This window comes from Pantherophis guttatus, chromosome 1, assembly GCF_059756535.1.
Source record: "Pantherophis guttatus breed Tessera chromosome 1, ASM5975653v1, whole genome shotgun sequence".
In the NCBI taxonomy this organism is placed as follows: domain Eukaryota; kingdom Metazoa; phylum Chordata; class Lepidosauria; order Squamata; family Colubridae; genus Pantherophis; species Pantherophis guttatus.
The window spans coordinates 273255702-273274363 of record NC_142063.1 but is presented as its reverse complement, the minus strand read 5'-3'; the positions used below and the strand labels follow the sequence as shown (position 1 = coordinate 273274363).

At 38.2% G+C, this 18662-nt stretch overlaps 2 protein-coding genes across 53 annotated transcripts in view; both read right to left on the bottom strand.

Annotated features, from left to right (window-relative positions):
- The window catches only part of KIF25 (kinesin family member 25), a 40046-nt gene extending 27806 nt beyond the window's left edge, over positions 1–12240 (bottom strand). The window contains exons 1-7 of one of the 3 annotated variants that reach the window (XM_034428436.3): positions 12056–12240; positions 11054–11119; positions 8126–8242; positions 6848–6986; positions 5504–5607; positions 3531–3619; positions 362–404 (exon numbers count right to left, since the gene is read on the bottom strand). In XM_034428436.3, coding sequence (XP_034284327.1) covers positions 362–404; positions 3531–3619; positions 5504–5607; positions 6848–6986; positions 8126–8242; positions 11054–11119; positions 12056–12148 — 651 coding nt within the window. In that variant the 5' untranslated portion in view covers positions 12149–12240. Of the gene's footprint in view, positions 1–361; positions 405–3530; positions 3620–5503; positions 5608–6847; positions 6987–8125; positions 8243–11053; positions 11120–11799 lie in introns of all 3 variants that reach the window. The other 2 variants (XM_087882917.1, XM_034428442.2) reach the window with 2 other exon arrangements.
- Positions 12241–15230: 2990 nt separating this feature from the next.
- Positions 15231–18662, bottom strand: part of AFDN (afadin, adherens junction formation factor) — a 92829-nt gene continuing 89397 nt past the window's right edge. For all 50 annotated transcript variants that reach the window (XM_034428443.3, XM_034428456.3, XM_034428463.3 and 47 more), the window contains 2 exons: positions 18180–18261; positions 15231–17426 (listed from right to left, as the gene is read on the bottom strand). In XM_034428443.3, the coding sequence (XP_034284334.2) occupies positions 17282–17426; positions 18180–18261 (227 nt within the window). In that variant the 3' untranslated portion in view covers positions 15231–17281. The remainder of the gene's footprint in view (positions 17427–18179; positions 18262–18662) is intronic.

Sequence of the window (18662 nt, the reverse complement as noted above, 5' to 3'; positions counted from 1 at the left end):
AAATGTTATCTCTTGGTAACAGGATTAATTAACATTGGAATATCATATGGATTTGCAGTTCAGCTCCCATCTGGGATTTCATGCCTCTGGGATTTAAACCAGGTTGCTTTGATGCTCTTGAAAGCAAGGCTTGGTAAGCAGCCATGTTTCATTTTTGTGATAATACATTTGCCATGGCACAGCATCAGAGAAGCAAAGGGGAATTATTTAATGGGAAGGCTAAAGAGATGTCTTGATCATGAGATTATCTGTTAGTGATAGAATTCAGAGAAGTTATCTAGTGGCCCAAGTATGACATCTGAGCTTTAAGCATTTTTTTTTGCTTAGCTATGGAGGATTGAGAATGTAAGAAAATACTCACATCATCTGTTGCACAGATCACATTTTCTGAAACGCTTCTCTGCCTTTTAAAAGAAAACGTATTCATTTTTAAATTAGAAAACTAACATTGAAAATAGTGAAGATGAAGGCCAAATTACAGGAATGCCACAAGGAAGTCATGTTTTACAACATCTATATTGGTGTTTCCAGCTTTGCGGACCGGTGGGGAGGGGGAAGAGGGGATGGTTCCATGCGAATGGCTGGCAAGCATGCGTGCATGCACACAGCTCTATTTGCACAAGCAATATGCCGCTCACTTAAGTGAAACATGCGCATGCACTCGCTCACTGCTTGTACAAGTGAGGATGAGCTTGCACACTCACTGACCATTTCTGCAGCCCAGTTTCAAATTCCTTATGGCCCACTAATGGGCTGTGGCCCACAGATTGGGGGCCCCTGATCTATACTACAGGACATATCCATCCTTTGCTTCTCCTTGCCACTCCTACATTGACCTAGCTTAAATGATATTTTTTTTTGTCAAATATTCTAAGCCGCTATTTCTTCTGCTTGACAATAAAAGGTATGTGAAGAATTGGAAGGAAGGATGGAAGCAGGGTTGGGTCAATCACTAGGCTAAGCAAATTCCAAAAATGAATTTGAGCTCTAACAGAGCATACTTCTCAGATGTAGAAATTCTCAGATTGCTCCATGCCCATCTTCCTTCTTACACAAGAGCTTCTTTAACACCCCCTGCAATTTTGAACATTGTGCCTCACTGATTGGCCATACTCCTATCAGGGAAAAATAAGGTGGTATTTAAATTCTTCCTGTAGATAAAGACACGCATCTTTTAAAATGAAATCAAAATAACAAATGAAATTACTCTAATTTAACAGGCAGCTTGTTAGAAGAATTTAATAGCTACTTCAGAAGAGTTGTGAATTAGATTTGGGGCAGGGAGAAAAAAGGTTTTTTTAAAAAATTCTCTCCCCATGATCATGATCAACAGCCATTTTCTTCCTACTATTTATAACTTAAAAATGGGGAGGTCCAACCTATGTACAGGTAGTCTTTGATTTACAGCCGGTCATTTAATGATTGTTCGAAGTTACGGCAGATCTCCTCAGATCTTCTTATGACCTATTTTTGAAGTTATGACAGCTGCACACCCACCCACAGTTACATTATTGCATTTTAGGCACTTTGGCAACTGGCTCATCTTTATACCATTTGCAACATGCCATGGTCACATCACCATGAAATCTTCTCAGGGAGTTCTCTATAAGCAAATCAATGGGGGACACTGGATTTGCTTAACAAATACATGACTTGCTTAACGATTTGTTGAATCACTTAATGATTGTAGCAAAAAGGGAAGTAAAATTGGGCACAATTCACTTAGTGACTGCATTACTTGGCAATGTAAGTTCTGGTCCCAGTTGTGGTTGAAAATCAAGGACTACCTATACTCTCAATCAGCGATGTCAAACTCAAGATCCAGGGGCTGGATCCGGCTGTGGGGTGCTTAGATCTGGCCTGCGGGGCCACCCTGGAAACAGTAAAGGACCGGCCCGTGGTGCCTCTTCCAGCAAAAATGGAGCTCAAGAGGGCTGCTGTGACCCATTTTTGCTGGCAGAGGGTTGCAGGAGGCCGTTGAAGATGAAAATGGAGCTTGGGAGCCTGTTTTTTCTGGCAGAGAGCTCGGGCTACCACTGGCGCCCCCAACACGAGTGACGATAAGCTGGCCGTAGCCACCCTGGCCATGCCTAGCCAAGGCCCCCAAGGTCAAATACAGCTCGAATGAAATCAAGTTTGACACCCCTGCTCTAAATCTAATAAGCATAATGTCAAAGCCAAGGATCAGCTAATTCTCCAGCAATAGCACTTAGACTTATATACCACTTTACAGTGCTTTACAGCCCTCTCTAAGTGGTTTACAGAGTCAGCTTATTGCCCCCAACAATCTGGGTCCTCATTTTACTCACCTCGGAAGGATGGAAGGCTGAGTCAACCTTGAGCCTGGTGAGATTAGATCTGCCAAATTGCAGGCAGCCAGCAGGCAGCAGAAGTATCCTGCAGTACTGCATTCTAACTCCTGCACCACCATGGCTCTTAATGAGAATGAGTGGGAGAATGAGTGGGAGGCAGTAACCACTTTTGTCAGGCTCACTACTTCCACCTTCAGCTGTTGAATGCGGACAGAATTAAAACCAAAACAGGACAACTGAGTAAAAACAGAGGAAATAAGAGAAGATACATGTGATGAACAAAAGAAAGAAAGAAAGAAAGAAAAGGAAGGAAGGAAGGAAGGAAGGAAGGAAAGAAGGAAGAAAAAATGCAGCAGCTAGGAGAAGCTAGACATCCCTGGCTCACCCCAAAAAAGTAAGAAGATCAGCCCTGGGAAATACTTGGAAGGGAAATTCCCAGGAAATCTCAGGGCTATAGGCTAGACTGGGAAGTTGACAAGCATCCTGGGGAAAGGCAGAGGCAAAGTATTTCAGGGTTGTTGCCAAGAAAACTTCACAGCGATAGATATTCATATAGAAATGAATATCTTTATTATGGCCAAAATCCGGGAACATAAAGTAGCCTGCAACATCCAGACCATTATGCAATATAAAATAAAACAGAGGAATATCAAAATGATAGAGGATCATATATTTCTACTAGAGAGGCAGACAGATCACGAGTTTGGCTGATCTCCCCTCCTTCTCTGTTTACACTCAACTTACTGCCTATCTGTGTATTTGCAGGTAAACAGGCAAGAAAGAATTCATGAAGGGAATCCTGAAAAGCTTATTAAAAGGGCACAAGAAATTTATGGCTAGCCCCCTGTAAAACTAGATGTCCAAAGGCAGGTATGCTCCACCTTGAAAGGTGACATGTTCATACAATCATCAAGAATTCATTTTAGCTGAAAAGAGACTTGATCCTTAACTGTAGATTAAAAAATCTTCCACAGGATGCAAAACCTTGGAAACGAAATAATATTTTCATGCTTGTGTACTGTATCTGCTTTGGTTGCTTAGATTCATAGTCTACCTGGTTTATTGTGGAAGATTTTAAATGTTTGAAGGTAAATCTCAAATTGTAGCTTTATAGTATTAGTGTCTATCTGAATAAAAGTTTCAATGAAGGATAAAGACCTTTAAATTTCCTTGCCAGGAAAGCTATCTTTTTCACACTGACTAATTTATTTTAATTACCTGTCTTCCATGGCTGATTCTTCAGGAGCTGCATCAAATGGTAAGAATGGACGGATTCTGCAATGCACTCTGATGTTGCCTCTTAACTCCTAGGGTTACAACACAGAAACCTGATTATTACTATTATTATTGATTGATAGATAGCATGCAAATCCCACATATCTTCCAGAAACACATTGCTGCATAGATGATGTCTAAAATGACAGAATATATAAGAACATCTCGTGATCTGACACTAAACACATTTATTTTGGCAGTAAACCCCAGGAATGTGAGTAGAAGAGCAGGCTGCTTATTGTTAAGGATCCTCAATCCAGTCTGTTACTACAAACAGATAAGAAGAGAACTGCAATTCTGGAGCAGAAGAAACTATTTTCCAGTTAAATTATGTCATTATAAAGTTAGCAGCTTTTACAGATTATGGTTTGCAGAGAGCAAAATACGCTTCCAATTCAAACACAACTGTACGAGGTTCACAAGTGCTTTTATACAAGTGGAGAAATGTGTACATACCACAAAATGTACTATCTTGGGAATCTCAATTTTGTTTTTTGTTTTAATCAAATCCTAGCCTTGGATTTACTCCTGGGGAGGAAAGCTATGGAAAATCTAGACAGCATACTAAAAAGCAGAGACATCACCCTGCCAATAAAAGTGCATATAGTCAAGGCTATGGTTTTCCCATTTGCAATGTATGGCTGTGAAAGTTGGACCATAAGGAAGGCTGAGCACCAAAGAATTGAGGCCTTTGAACTATGGTGCTGGAGAAGACTCCTGCGAGTCCCTTGGCTGCAAGGCGAACAAACAAGTCAGTCCTAGAGGAGATCAACCCTGACTGCTCTTTAGAAGGCCAGATCCTGAAGATGAAACTCAAATACTTTGGCCACTTAATGAGAAGGAAGGATTCACTGGAGAAGAGCCTAATCCTGGGAAAGATTGAGGGCCAAAGAAGAAGGGGATGACAGAGAACGAAGTGGCTGGATGGAGTCACTGAAGCAGTCGGCATGAGCTTAAATGGATTCCAGAGGATGGTAGAGGACAGGAAGGCCTGGAGAAACCTTGTCCATGGGGTCGCGATGGGTTGGACACGACTTCTCAACTAACAACAACAACAACAACAACAACAAGCCTTTTGATTATTTAAATAAACAAATATATTGTGAAAGCCAACCCTGGATGGCACCAACTCATTTATAGGCTGTCCTAAGATACAGAGTTAGTTAGTTTGCAGATTGTATAGATAATACAGGTAGCCAGTCCTCAATTTACGACCACAACTGAGCCCAAAACTTCTGTTGATAAGTGAAATATTTGTTAAGTGAGCTTTGCCCCACTTTACGACTTTACTTGCCAGAGTTGTTAAGTGAATCACTGCAGTTGTTAAGTTAGTAATACGGTTGTTAAATGAATCTGGCTTCCCCATTGACTTTGCTTGTCAGGAGGTCGCAAAAGGGGAACATGTGACTCCAGGACACCGCAACCATCATAAACACGAGTCATTTGCCAAGTGTCTAAAATTTCATCACGTGACCATGGGGATGCTGCAACGGTCGCAAGTGTGAAAAACTGTTATAAGTCTTTCTTTTTTTCCAGTGCTGTGGTAACTTCGAACAGTCAATAAATGAACGAGGACTCCCTGTAGTTTGCTTCACTGTAATTTGTTGGGGGAAAAAATGACAATGATTGCTTTCTAAGATTCAAGCCAGGAGTTCACAACAATGGCAAAACGTTCATTGTGATGTCACAGTGCAAACTCGGTCCTTTTACACCCTTGCGTGCAATGTCACAACACAAGTACAAAAGAGGGAAAATCTGCCTTGGAAGGTATATTTTATAATTTGCTTCCTTCTGCTCCAGATGCTTATGAAGATTAATGGGCAATGGGAAGTAATTTTTAATAAAGTAAAAGCGAATTCCAAAATAATTATGCAGGTCTGTTCAGACATTGTTAACTTAATTACCAAGATACTTACAAGTAGGCTGTTATGCAATACTTTTCTTCTTCGTTTTTCTTTCATATATCTCTCATTAATCTCATGCAAGGATTGTTCAAGTGCCAGTGTTTTAATCTGAAATGCTGGAAAGAAGTTGTCACAAATGTTCAATCAACTATTACATGCCTTCCTTGGTGAAATAGAGAAGTGGGGCTTAAATGATTACGTGCAAAGTTCTACAAGCAATAAACAAAGACGAACAATACATATTTCATAAAGCATGTAAAAGACTTGGTTGCACACCTCTGGCTGAGTTTATACACAACACTAAATTACAATTTTTAATGAGGATTTCTTGAGCAAGCCCTAGTGATTTGGGGAGGACTATAATGCTAAGCTCTAATGTGGATTCATAACAGAGTACGTTTAAATGGAACAACCACATCACATCCAGTGGGGAAATGTAAAATTTGTTACTACCAATTCTGTGGGCGTGGCTTTGTGGGGGGTAATGTGACTAGGTAGGTGTGGCCAACTTTTTTTTTTTTTAACTTTTAACAGCATTTTTTCTACAACCTTTTCGGCCAAAGAGGTTGCAGAAAAAAAATGCTTTTAAAAGCCTCTGACGATCCCAGCTGAGTTGCCTGATCGTCAGAGGCTTTTGTTTTCTTTTAAAAGCTTTTTTTTTTTTTTTGCATTTGTAGAAAAAATGCTTTTAAAAGTAAAAAAAAAAAGCTTCTGATGATCGCACGGCTCAGCTGGGCATGGGGGAGGCAGGGATTTCTGCTACCGGTTCTCTGAACCACACACCACCATCGCTACCGGATTGGGTGATCTGGTCTGAACCGGGAGCATTTCACCCCGATCACATCTATTACCATGTATGTTGGACTTTGTTCATGAAATTCCAGAACCACTGGTTCCTATTGATGGGAATAGAACAGTAGGTAAAATGGATTGTTATTTGAGGTCGCAACATTGATGCAAGGCAGGTCAAATTATAGAATCTTCCACTGCCATCCTTGTGCTCTGTGGAACTTCTTTCCCCCATCATTTATTTTTGCACTAGCCCTACAGCTTTATCATTGATAAAGCACCCCAGGAGAAACCCCAAATAAAAGGGAAACTATCTGCTACTCATTTTTCTTTGCTATTCTGACGAGAACTGAGTATCTGCTCTACAAATTCTGCATTAGATAAGGTCCTAGCATCAATAGAGCTTCTATGGTACCACCCTCCCAAACCAAATGCCTTCCACATTGGTTGAAACAACAGCTTCCATAATTCCCAGCCAACAGTTTACAAAGCTTGTTGTAACCAGTTAGTGGCTGAGCCCTTTAAATGTCTGCTTGATCAACTTTATATGACTCTTATGTCTCTTACTTTCCATAGTCTCCTTCTGTAATTGTAGCTCTTGGGCAGTGAGCAGAACCTGATGGAGAAAGCTCTCACCCTGATGGTGGATCTCCCTTGAAAATTGAAGGGCAGACAAACGGAGATTCTGCATGTCTTGTTTTAGTCTCTAGATCACAAACATAAAGAGCTAGTGTTATGTTAGGTCATAGAAATTCAAGGTCTATTTATGGATCTGGGGTTTTTTTTCTTTTCCCCCTTAGCAATAGCAATAACACTTAGACTTATATACTGCTTCACAGTGCTTTACAGCCCTCTCTAAGGGGTTTACAGAGTCAGTATATTGTCCCCAACAATCTGGGTCCTCATTTTTATCAACTTCAGAAGGATGGAAGGCTGAATCAATCATGAGCTGGTGAGAATCAAACTGCCAAACTGCAGGCAGCTGGCAGTCAGCAGAAGGAGCCTGCAGTACCTCATTCTAACCACTGTGCCACCATGGCTCTTACATACCATATTTTTTGGCATACAAGACGCTCCGGACTATAAGATGCGCCTACCTTTTTTGGGGAGGAAAACAAGAAAAAAAAATCTGCCTCTGCCTCCCAGCAATTTGCTTCCTTGCAGCAAACAGCAAACAGCCTGTTTCAGTTTCACTTTCAGCACAGCCTGATTAGCACAAGAAAAAAAAATCTTCCTCTGCCTCCCAGCAATTTGCCTCCTTGCAGCAAACAGCAAACAACCCATTTCAGTTTCAGCACAGCCTGATTAGCACAAGCAGCTGATTGTCAGTTGGATCATCCTCCCGAAGATCAGCTGTTTCAGGCTGCAGGGATTGCCATAGTTTATTGCTGCCTCCACGCGCCCCATTTTCCGGGCGAGGGGGGCAGTGGAGGGCTACATTCAGTGTATAAGATGCACCCAAATTTTCACCCTCTTTTATGGGGGGAAATGTGTTTTACACTCCAAAAAATACAGTATATGTACACAGTTTATGTAAAGGTCTGTAGGAATACCCTTGAGAGGAAGAAGGGAAAAGAGGCACAGCCAGTGCACTAGTCAGATAAGAGAGATCTCAGTCTGTAGAAGAAATGAGGACAGGGAAAGAAGGGGCCTTTTTTTAGTTTGTTAGAAAGTAAAGGCAAGATGGGGAGATTCCATGCTCTCCGACATGCAAGAATCTATTATTGTAACTCTACAATAAAGGTAATGTTAGCAGTCATGGTTTTGAGTTCTTGTTCAGACTATCTCAAATGGCTAACAATTTGAAACATGCTGAACCTTTCTACTTGTAATAAATCTCTTTACCTGTATGGCTCTGTGAAGCTGGATTGCAATGGATTTTGCAGTTCCATGAAATTTCTTCGTATTATTATAATAAGCAAAATTATGTTCTGCTGAGCTGTTCCCAATTATTCCTTGATTCTGCTTTTAAGAAAAATAAGCACCTGTTACTCTGAAGACAAGTAGTTTCAGAATTACAAATTTCCAAAAATCCAGCAGTATAAAAAGCAGTAATAATCATCATCACTATAAAATTAATTGTTAAGCTTTCTAACAGTGTATTTGTATCATTCTGAGCTTGATTGAGGACTTAAAGCATTTTCTCTAGAATCCACAATGTCTTCTATGCCTCTATAGCAGAGGTGTTCGATCTTGGCAATTTTAAGATTTGTGGACTTCAACTCCCAGAATTCACAACCCCCAGAGGACTAGATCTCCAAGGTCTCTTCTAACTCTGGTGATCAATAGTAAATGGAGCAAAAGAACAGGAAACAGCCTAGGTAGAGCCAAGAAGTAACCATGAGTGGAACCAATTAAATTGGAGTAGCCAATGACTTGTCATTCTTTCTTTCCAATCCAGAACATTTCATTTGCAATTCATTCGCATCCTTGTATGGGTATTTTTCGCTATAACCTCATTGTCCTGGAATGTACAAACACACTCGACTGGGCCCATTAACCCATTAAGGTTTACACAGAGGACAAAAAACAATTGACTCTTAAACCTTAAGGTCATACTTAAAAAGAAAAATGCAGGTTGGGTAAAGAATGCTATATAAACACCACATTTCAAGCCAATTCTTTATTGATAGCAATTATGCATGAAAATTGGAGAGTCCCGCTACCCAGCCTGATCCTCTTGTCCTGTAACTGAACCTGCATCCATTACACAAAGCTGAGTTCAGCAAACCTATGACAAAGAAAGAAGTGAAGGATTTTTAAAACAGAATCCTAAGCCTGTAGAGAAAACAATGGAACTCACTAAGTTAGAACTCAGTAAGTGAGAAGGTGGAGTCATATATTACTACTATAAACCACAGTGATTTTTTGCTGACTTTCGTGACATAATTCTTTTGATGTGATCTGTGGATGCAAACAAAGATTAAGTGTTTTCTGCCCTTTTTTGCCTAATCTATCAGCCCTGAGTAACAACCACATTCCAGAACTTCAATAGAATGAAATTGAGGGCAATTCATTGCAATAAGAGCTGGCAACGCTCTTGGAAGCGAGAAGTGAGTAAGTGAGAAGACTATAGCTTAAATCTCTTTTTAAAGAAAAGGAAGAAGAAAATCCTTACTCAATGAATGGCTTTTTGCCAGAACGATAAAATAAAATCTTTTTATTCACAAGACACTACAAACTCCAATGACAGATGTAAGCAACCTCTCTTTCTGCTCTGCTATAATCTACAGCAGGGGTGCCAAACTGGCAGCCCGTGGGCCGGATGCCTCACAAGCAAGCCACACCCGTGCGCGCCGCAAAGGGAAAAAACATTGCGAAGCTTCACATGAGGGCAACCTGACGCGGCTAATTTGACACCCGTGATCTACAGAATTAGCTAACCAAGGACAGCTGGAAATTGAGCCAGACAACTTCACTTTTAATCACTTTGGAGCAGATCAGCCATGAATAAGTTTGCTATATTATCAGCATTCACAAACACGCTTCGTTTCTAGAGGCACTTGGCTGAGATGGACAGCTATAGAAATCAAATAAATAAAGTAATGATAAATTATTCCAGCGATCCATTGTCCTATAACCGTGATGGTGAACCTATGGCACATGTGCCAGAGGTGGCACACAGAGCCCTCTCTGTGGACATGTGCGTCATTGTCCCAGCTCAGCCAGCTGGTTGTCGGGTTTCCAATGCGCACACACTGGCCAGCTGGTTGTCAGGTTTCCAAGGCGCGCATGCGTGCTGGCCAGCTGGTGGTCAGGTTTCTGTTGGTCTGGCGCACACAGTTTGAGCACTCTCTGCCTAAAAGGTTCGCCATCACTGTCCTATAAGATCTCTGCCAGATCATATGCACATTGCATGTATACCAGTCACAGAGGCAATAGAATTTTGAACAGGTTTTCAAACAAATAACAGAGGAGAATTAAATCCTGGTGGATTTCTTGGGAAACAGGATGATGAATCAGATGGGACCCTTGGTCTAATTCAGAATAATATCTGGCTCAACTTCAGTAGCACTGAACTATATTTCTCTGTTTTCTAGTGGCCAAACTTTCCCCAATTTTATTAGATATAAATATTTAATTAATGAGAATAATGAAGTGGTTGTCTAGCATGAAAAACAACCCGAATGGTATCAATAATCTGGATTTGAGAATTTTCAAATCAGACAGTGAATATTGGGGTAAATTAACTAGTAACCATGCATGAAAAAATAAAAACTTTAAATATTGGGAAGACTCTTTGGTCTTGTTTATTTATGGTAGTTTATTTTTATCCACATCCATACCTATTCTTGCTGGTTTTTTAAAACCAAGAACTGGATCAGTCATTAAATACAATTATTAGTGCTTCAGTCAGGGAGGGAAGGTTGACAGATGTTTTCCAAATCTGCTTATGCTTAACTGCATTTTCAGAGGATTACTGAAACTCGCAGTAATCACCTGCACAGATAAAGATGTACGTTCAAACTAACATCCACAAAATGGATGTTAATCTTTCTTTATTCAGTGCTTTGCTGAGCAAGGTACCACCTGTTAGATCACAACACAAACCACAATCAGTTTTGATAGTTTTCAGGTAGATCCATAACCAAAATCAGGGATTTTGTATTTTTTTAAAAAAAATCTTTTCGGTAACTATAGCCACTCTGAGTGAAGAAAAGAAACCTAAAAAACGGACAGGTTGTTTTGGACTTCAGCTCAGGGTTTAAATTGGAAAGTCTAGGAAAAAAATATGTACAAAATAATAGGTTGAAGGAATGAAAATGTTGTTACCTTTGCAAGCTTGAGGTGCAGAAGGGCATTTTCTGTTTCCAGCACAATTATTCTTTCTTCTTTTGTCTGACAAAACACAGTTCAGAGGGGCCTGAACTTAAACAAGTGCAATGAGTGAGGTAACAAGCCAAAGTAGCTTATTATAATCCTTCTTCAGTGATTGTATCAACCAGCCTTTCATATCTTAAATCCCACCAATCACTCCATCAAAGAACCCGGGTCCCATCATGATAGAAACCTTAAAGCCTAGGTTTTCTAGGAATGGCGATATGTTTACATGTATTCTGTTATTGTGCTCATCTCCCACTGGATCTCTGAAATACTTATTTAAAATTTCAAATGAAATTCCCACCCACCTGCCTTTTGAGTCCCATTTGTTTTAGGCATATCAGAGTTTGTGAATCTGAAGTTCTCAAGTGGAGGTCTGGTGTTTGCCACTCCAGTAGACTGGTAACATCATCCACCATCCATTTTTGAGTTCAATGCCTTTTAGATGTTTTGGATCTACAGCCCCCATTAGTATTTGCACATTGTTGGCTCTGAATGATAAGGGTTTATTTATTTATCAAATTTATATAACTGCCATCTCATGATGGATGACTTTGGGCAGTGTGCAACAAAGCTAAAAACAGGTAGTTAATAAATACTAAATCATTATTTAATTAAAAAACCTATAAAAAATAAAAAGAAATATTGGGTGAAGAGGTGTTAATAATTCAGTGTAAAGTAATGCAACTGAAGGATACCAGTGGAGGGAATCTGGAATCTGCGATGAGATCATCAGAAGATCACACCTTTTCTAGCTTTAACTCCTGATCCCAAATATCTAAAGACACCTTACATCACACTTCCTTCTCTCAAGGTAGAGGATTCGTTTTGGTAGCTAACCATTGATGGATGGATGGATGATGTTACTATCACGTTGGTGTAGATTGTTACCAACTACCTAGATGGGTAGATTTGCTGCATGGTGATACCGATTTACACCATCTCAACACTCACTCGCAGCTTCCGTTCCAGCTGCCGAATTTGTTGCTCCGACACAAAACTGGAGCTAACGGCGCTGCCGGGCTTCCTCGTTTGGAGCCGGACCATCTCAGATAGTCAAAAGCCGAGGGAGCCCTTCCCCGTCCTTTCTTCCACTTTCAAGAAAAGCCGTTTGAACCATCCAATCACAAGCCAGGACTAAGCTTCTCGGGGGTTGCTATAGCTACTCGCAGGGCTTTAGGCAGAGGAGCGCGCCGGCACACGCGGAACTTCGAAAGCGATCGCTTTGCAAAGCCCGGCGCCTGCCTTTTTGGGAGCGCTGACGATTGGGAGGCTTTCTGCTAAGAACAATCGGTGGGGCACCCTCCAAATGGCCTGGCCCAGACGATGCAGTATTCGCTTTCAAGTAGATAAGGAACATTTCCCATATGAGGCTTGTTTTCCCCCGTGCTTAAAGGAGAAGTTGCCGAATACTGTGAGAAAACAGGTCAGAGACACGAAACAATCAGGTCTGATGTACCCCAATATTTCCTGGCCTTTTTTCCTTCGTTTCTCCGGCTATCGGAAACAGAGGAGTCTTCCTGATGTTGCAAGCAGAGCTTGGTAATACTAAAAGGAAAAAACAAAACCAGCATTCCCACGCTCATTGTTATCTGCAGCAGGCAGCAGCGCTTGTTTTTATTCGATGGACCAGCTACTTACTCTCCTGGAAGAAATCTACCCCCCCCTCCGCAGGAAAACAATTATTTTTAATCTAAGAATCAACTTTGCCCATCCATTTCTCCAGCACTAGGGCTCTGAAGAATAAGGTAAAAAATGCTTGGTTTTGAGCTTAACCTCCCCTTCAAGCTGGCACAACAGAGCAAAATTATAAGCGAGTAGGAAGTGAAATGCAGTTTTAAAGTCTATTTCTAAATACGCAATAGGTCTTGATTGGAGCCATCTCATTTCTCCATCTTGGCATTTCCCCCAAATTTTCATAGTGGTCACTCTCAGGATTCTGGAAGCCACAAGATTGAGGTAGGTGCACAAGAAACTGATACACATATCCACAGTGGTGGTTATCCCCTCTTGCAATACAACGAACACATTCAACAGCCACTACTGTATTTCTTATTTGCAGCATAAGTAGGTACTTTGTCAAACTCTACCATACGGTACAAGGCAAGAATGCATTCTTAATAGTATTGAAGTTTTTAATAAGAGATGCTAACTCATTGAAATTATCTGTATAGAAGTGATAATTTATATGTGCTGCTCTAAATTTCCCAATATCCCTAAACCCTCGTAAAATTCTAAGTATACTCACTAGCTGAAAAAGATTGGAAATTCCTAAATAACACAGGGTTTCCCTCTGTATACTTAAGGGCATAATGGTTAGGGCTATAGCTCATGGATTTGCTGTTGTCACTGAAGAGATCAAATGCATTGTTCATGCTGCAAACTTATTAAGATAGGACTCCCAATAATGGTGACAGGCTCTTGACGAGACATTTGGTTAGATTTGAATAACTGTCCTTGGACATGAATTTATGTGTATAAATGCTGTTAAATTCCACAATTTTCTACAGCAAGTGGGAAATAGCCATTAAATACAGTTGTAGGTATGCCACTATATGCCATGCATACAGTTACTCATACGCACATCCACATCCACTGTAGTTCTATATATTTAATAATTTTCTGCTTTGGTACATAAACATTACTTGGCAATTTTTTTGAGGGCCAGAGCTGCTCTTAAAAGATTTTCACATGCCTGAAGAAGCTGATTATTTCAAGTGTTTTGTTACAAAAAACCCGATCACCTTCTGAGGGCTGACTTGAGAAATTCCGCTGCATAATTTCTGTAATATCACAAAGGACTTTATAGCAATAAATATATGTGATTTGTTGTTTCCTATAAGCAAATCACTAAAAGGTCAAGCATTTAAGGTTACATACAGTACAAGCTGATTTTTTTCCATGACTGTGAACATAGACTGGCCAAACATGCATATATACACCACAAAATTCATCTAGTTGGGAAATTTAATGAGAAGACATTATTTGGCATTTGCTGTTTGTAACGTTAGAAAGGAGTGCAGCTTTGTATTGTGTATATAAAATATTGGTTGTGGTAAAGAAGCAAGTAGTAATCACTATCAGAAATATAACTCTAAAACAAACATTAAATTTGAAGCTAGAAACAGAATAGACAAAGTTCTGAACTTTTTAAAATAGGCATAACATTATGAACATTTTACAATATGTAGGAAGGTATGTACTGTATCTACAATAGGGTTTACTAATTTGAAAAATTAAGAAAAGTTGATATTCATTACTTGCATTAAATTAAGTGTACTAAATAAAGTATATTAGAAACACAACTCCATTTCTTTTCTGTTTCCAACTGTTTTTTTTAAACATATTTTTATCTTAATTTTCTGTGCTACCATAAATGATTACAGTCAGAAGCATGAAAACTGAAAATCCCATTTAAGAAGCAGGAGCAGATATGTAGACTATTTAAAATTCAATTTGATAAGAATAGTAACTTATGCATCAGATATTAATTACTGTAAGGAGAGCTATCCTGCAGAAGCATTCAGACACACATTCTGGGAAGTAAAGCAGCTTTTTTCCACCTTCCCAGAAATTAAGCATGGTTTAAAATATGCAGTCATACGTTATATTGCTGTTTGTTAAATGTAAGTATTGGTTTTTTGGTTTTTAATTTTAATTTACTTCCAGTAGCTATTGAATATTATGAAACAGCTATATTTGAACTACTGAAACATTATTAGTTATTCCAAGTTCAATACATTATATAGAATACTTTGTACTATGTACTTTGGATTGTCTTACAGGTATTTAAATTAATTGTTAGTTGTAATTTAAGTAATAAGGCTTTATTGTGATTTACTTTTTTTATACTTGGCCATATTTTGCGTCTAGATGGAATAACATGTACAAAAGGAAACTCTGAAGTTCTAATAAAGACTGTGCATTGGAAATCAAATATTTCATAAAACCCTTAGCTACAAAAATAGATTGTAATTTAAATTATCCATAGAATAATCAATAGCTTGAATTAAACACTGGGGTTTAATTCTCCCAGATTATAATTCCTAGCAATTGTTAATATTGCAACAGAAAATATGTCTGAATAATATGAACAAATACTCCTGATCAGACATTATACAGTGCAAAGTTAAATACAATACAAAGTTTATTAAAAATAGGTTGCAAGTGAAATACAGTAGAAATGGGAAACCACAGCAGTTCTTATGTTGTTTTCTCCATAATGCACCAATAGATACGAAAAGCATTTTTATTCATATTCACATGGCTTGAATGCCCAATAAGCAGGTATGGACAACTATGGCAACTTTACTACCTGTGGACTTCAACTCCCAGAATTCCTGGCTCAGGAATTCTGAGAGTTGAAATCCCCAGGTCATAAAGTTGCCATAGTTGCCTGCCCCTGCCCAATAGTGTTCAAATCCACTCCACAGTAAGTAATATTTCTTTCCTTAAATTCTAGCAGCAACAGTATTCCAGCCACAGAGTATCTAGTGTTCTCAAGATAAATTGGGGGACACCTCCTTTTTTCCCTGAATAACAGACATAACAAGCATGCAATCCTTCATTAACACTTTCAACCAATTTAATCTCCTACTTCATATTTAACAGGTGAACATTAAAAGAACACTTTCAAATAAGAAACCTGAACTATGTAAAAAAAATATTTACACTCCAATTTTATCATTAACTTGCATTTATTTTTTTATCATACAACTCTTATTAAAAGTGATTTCTAAGGCAGTAAAGTCTACCCTCTGCATTTGGAAGTGTGCATAATTCCCTAAATATATATTTATAAGAGAACATATTATACAGAAAAATCATCTAAAACCCAATTAAGGACTTTATCAAATAGAAAATTTGTTTAGAATCACAATATATTGTTTTAAGCATCACACAATGCGGAAAAAAACTAAGATGAGGTCTTTATTCTTAACATCAGCTATATATATAGCTGAAAGATCAGCGGGTGAAACAGATTTCAACCATTTAAAAATTAAATAATCCTGCAACATAGTGTGTAAAATAGCTTGAACTGCCAACATCATCTACAATTCTACAATATAAAGAAAAAGAACAATAGCTAACTAGAGGTACCTTGACCAGCACTTTTCTATACGAATGTCTGATGACATGCCATCAGAATATTGCCAGGTTCCCTCAAAGGAAATTCTTACTGAAAGGCAATTTTTCTTTCCTTTTGCAGCCACAAGTAATCACATTTCCCCTGTATGTAGTGTTTAATTGCCTGCTACTGATAATTGACGTCTTTAGTCCATTTGTGAATATTTAACTTTGGTTTTATCTTGGCTACAATGGAGCTACCACTTGAAGTTTATTCCATATTGCTAAAGTGTGAAATTTCAGAATAGCTTTAAAACAATACATACGCACACACGCACACACCACCATACCCAGTGTCCAATATTACTTATTTTTTAAATTCTTATCAATGTTTCAAAACTCAAGTTTTAGAAGTGATTAATACTTCAGTGTAAGAAGAGATAAGACAGTGGGAAAAATAGGATGCATATCTTGTTACATTGCTGGACTGCCATCAAAACAAGTCAAGTATTTAATGTCCAAAATCTAGATGTACATAGAATAATCTATGTGGCTTAGTATGGACATAATAATGGAGCCCTTTTACTTCTAATCAAGTGTGTTCATAGCAGGAGTTTATCTATAGAAATCCTTATTAGGACTCCTAATACTAGTGTTCACTATTATGCTACTATTCTGAAAGACTAGCTCCCAAGATCTCTTAAAAGTTTATATTAACTTACACTTGTATCAAACCTACAGTGCAACAAGCAGTGGTAGTTAGGCAGTTCAAGCTACAGCCACTCTTTCTGCTTAACAGATGTTTACATGTTTTGTAAAAGACTAGGAAGCAACAATTCCAGACAGTTCCAAAAGCAGCTAAAGGACAATGATGTGGAAAAGGACATGACACTTGATTTATTTAATTAAAATATATTTTACAGTGCCTCAATTGTATAAACCACAAGCACTTTGCAAATAATTGATTTTCTTGCTATTGCAACATATAGTTTAGAAAGAAATACTCCAGACGGAAAAAAATATCTCATTTGGTATGAGATTCTCCTCCTCCTTGAACTGCCCAATTCTAGTTCCATAGAGATTTTCTGGTTATTTGATAAGGTGACAGTTATCCTACTTTGTATTTAATTCATTTTCCAATTCGGTTAATTTCCTAGATGCCTTTACTTTGTTAGACACATCTTGACCCTGGGAAAAGAGTCTTTGTCGCTCCCGGAAAGTCAAGTTCTCTGGTGCACCAGGTATATCTGTATCTTGACTGCAGGAAATATAAAAAATATTCAATGTTATAAAAATACGTTATATTTTAAGTGCAGCTGTTCTGTTTTTCTAATTAGCCTTGGTCTACAACATTCACACCCTTTTATTTAAAATCAGATAATTAATTATTAAAAAAACATTAAAAATGGACATATAATTAAATAGCCATTTTTCATCATTAAATAGTTCATACTATTAGAGCATTTGTTAAACCTTAGTTTAACATGCCAATGAAACGTTAGTGTAGCTATTAGGAAATCTAAAATATTTTATATAGGGTGGGTTCACATTCAAGATGACTCCAATGCCTGCTTCTGGATTTCTACATATAAACTACATGTCAAGATTACATATACTGGCTTTAATATAACATTTAGCTTCTTGTTTGGTGTGCATTTACATGCAAGCACAGTACAACACCTATTTTTCCTCTCACCACTTCTCTTTTATGATTTAGGCTAGACAGAGAGAGAATGACTTACCCTAACTTATCCAGAAAGCTTCTAAAGTTAAAGATGAATTAAAAGTTGTTGTCCCAATCTAACACTTTACTCAGTACACCATACTGACACTTACGAGGGCTATCATTACTATAAAATATTTCAAACTTTTCTAAATATTCTTACCTGATGCATTGCTATGTTTAAAAATATTGTAGATCTTTAAAAACCTTTAATTACCTAAATATCAACCAGAAGTATATCACATATAAATAAAGCAGTATTTAAAAGCAAACTTATTTCCATTTTACCTTTTCAATTTCTTCTCTCTTGAGTCTGAATAAGATTCCTGTGAACCTGCAAGTGCTCCAGTAGATCCAGTGTAGTTTGAGCCTTTGTAAAAAGAAAATAAAATAACAATAACTATTTTTTCTCTCTCAAAAGGTGCAGTGCTTTAAATGGATCTGACTCTATACTTTCAGGTCTAGTCTCCTAACACTACCGGCTCCCTTATAAGAAAGGGGAAAAAATATTTAAAACTGAATATAATGGCAAATATTTCTATCAAATGACAACTTTTCATCATGGACAATATAAATGAAATCAAATATATATGAAACAAATATCCAAGCTTGCCAAATCTTGCATATACAGATTGCAAATATTCCAGTGATTTAAATGAAATTTAAGCAGTTTGCATGAATAATTGCAAAATAAGCATTAGCTTCCTGTTTATAAGACTAGATGAAAACATATCCAGTAACATCAGGAACTTTTGCCTTTATATTTCCCAA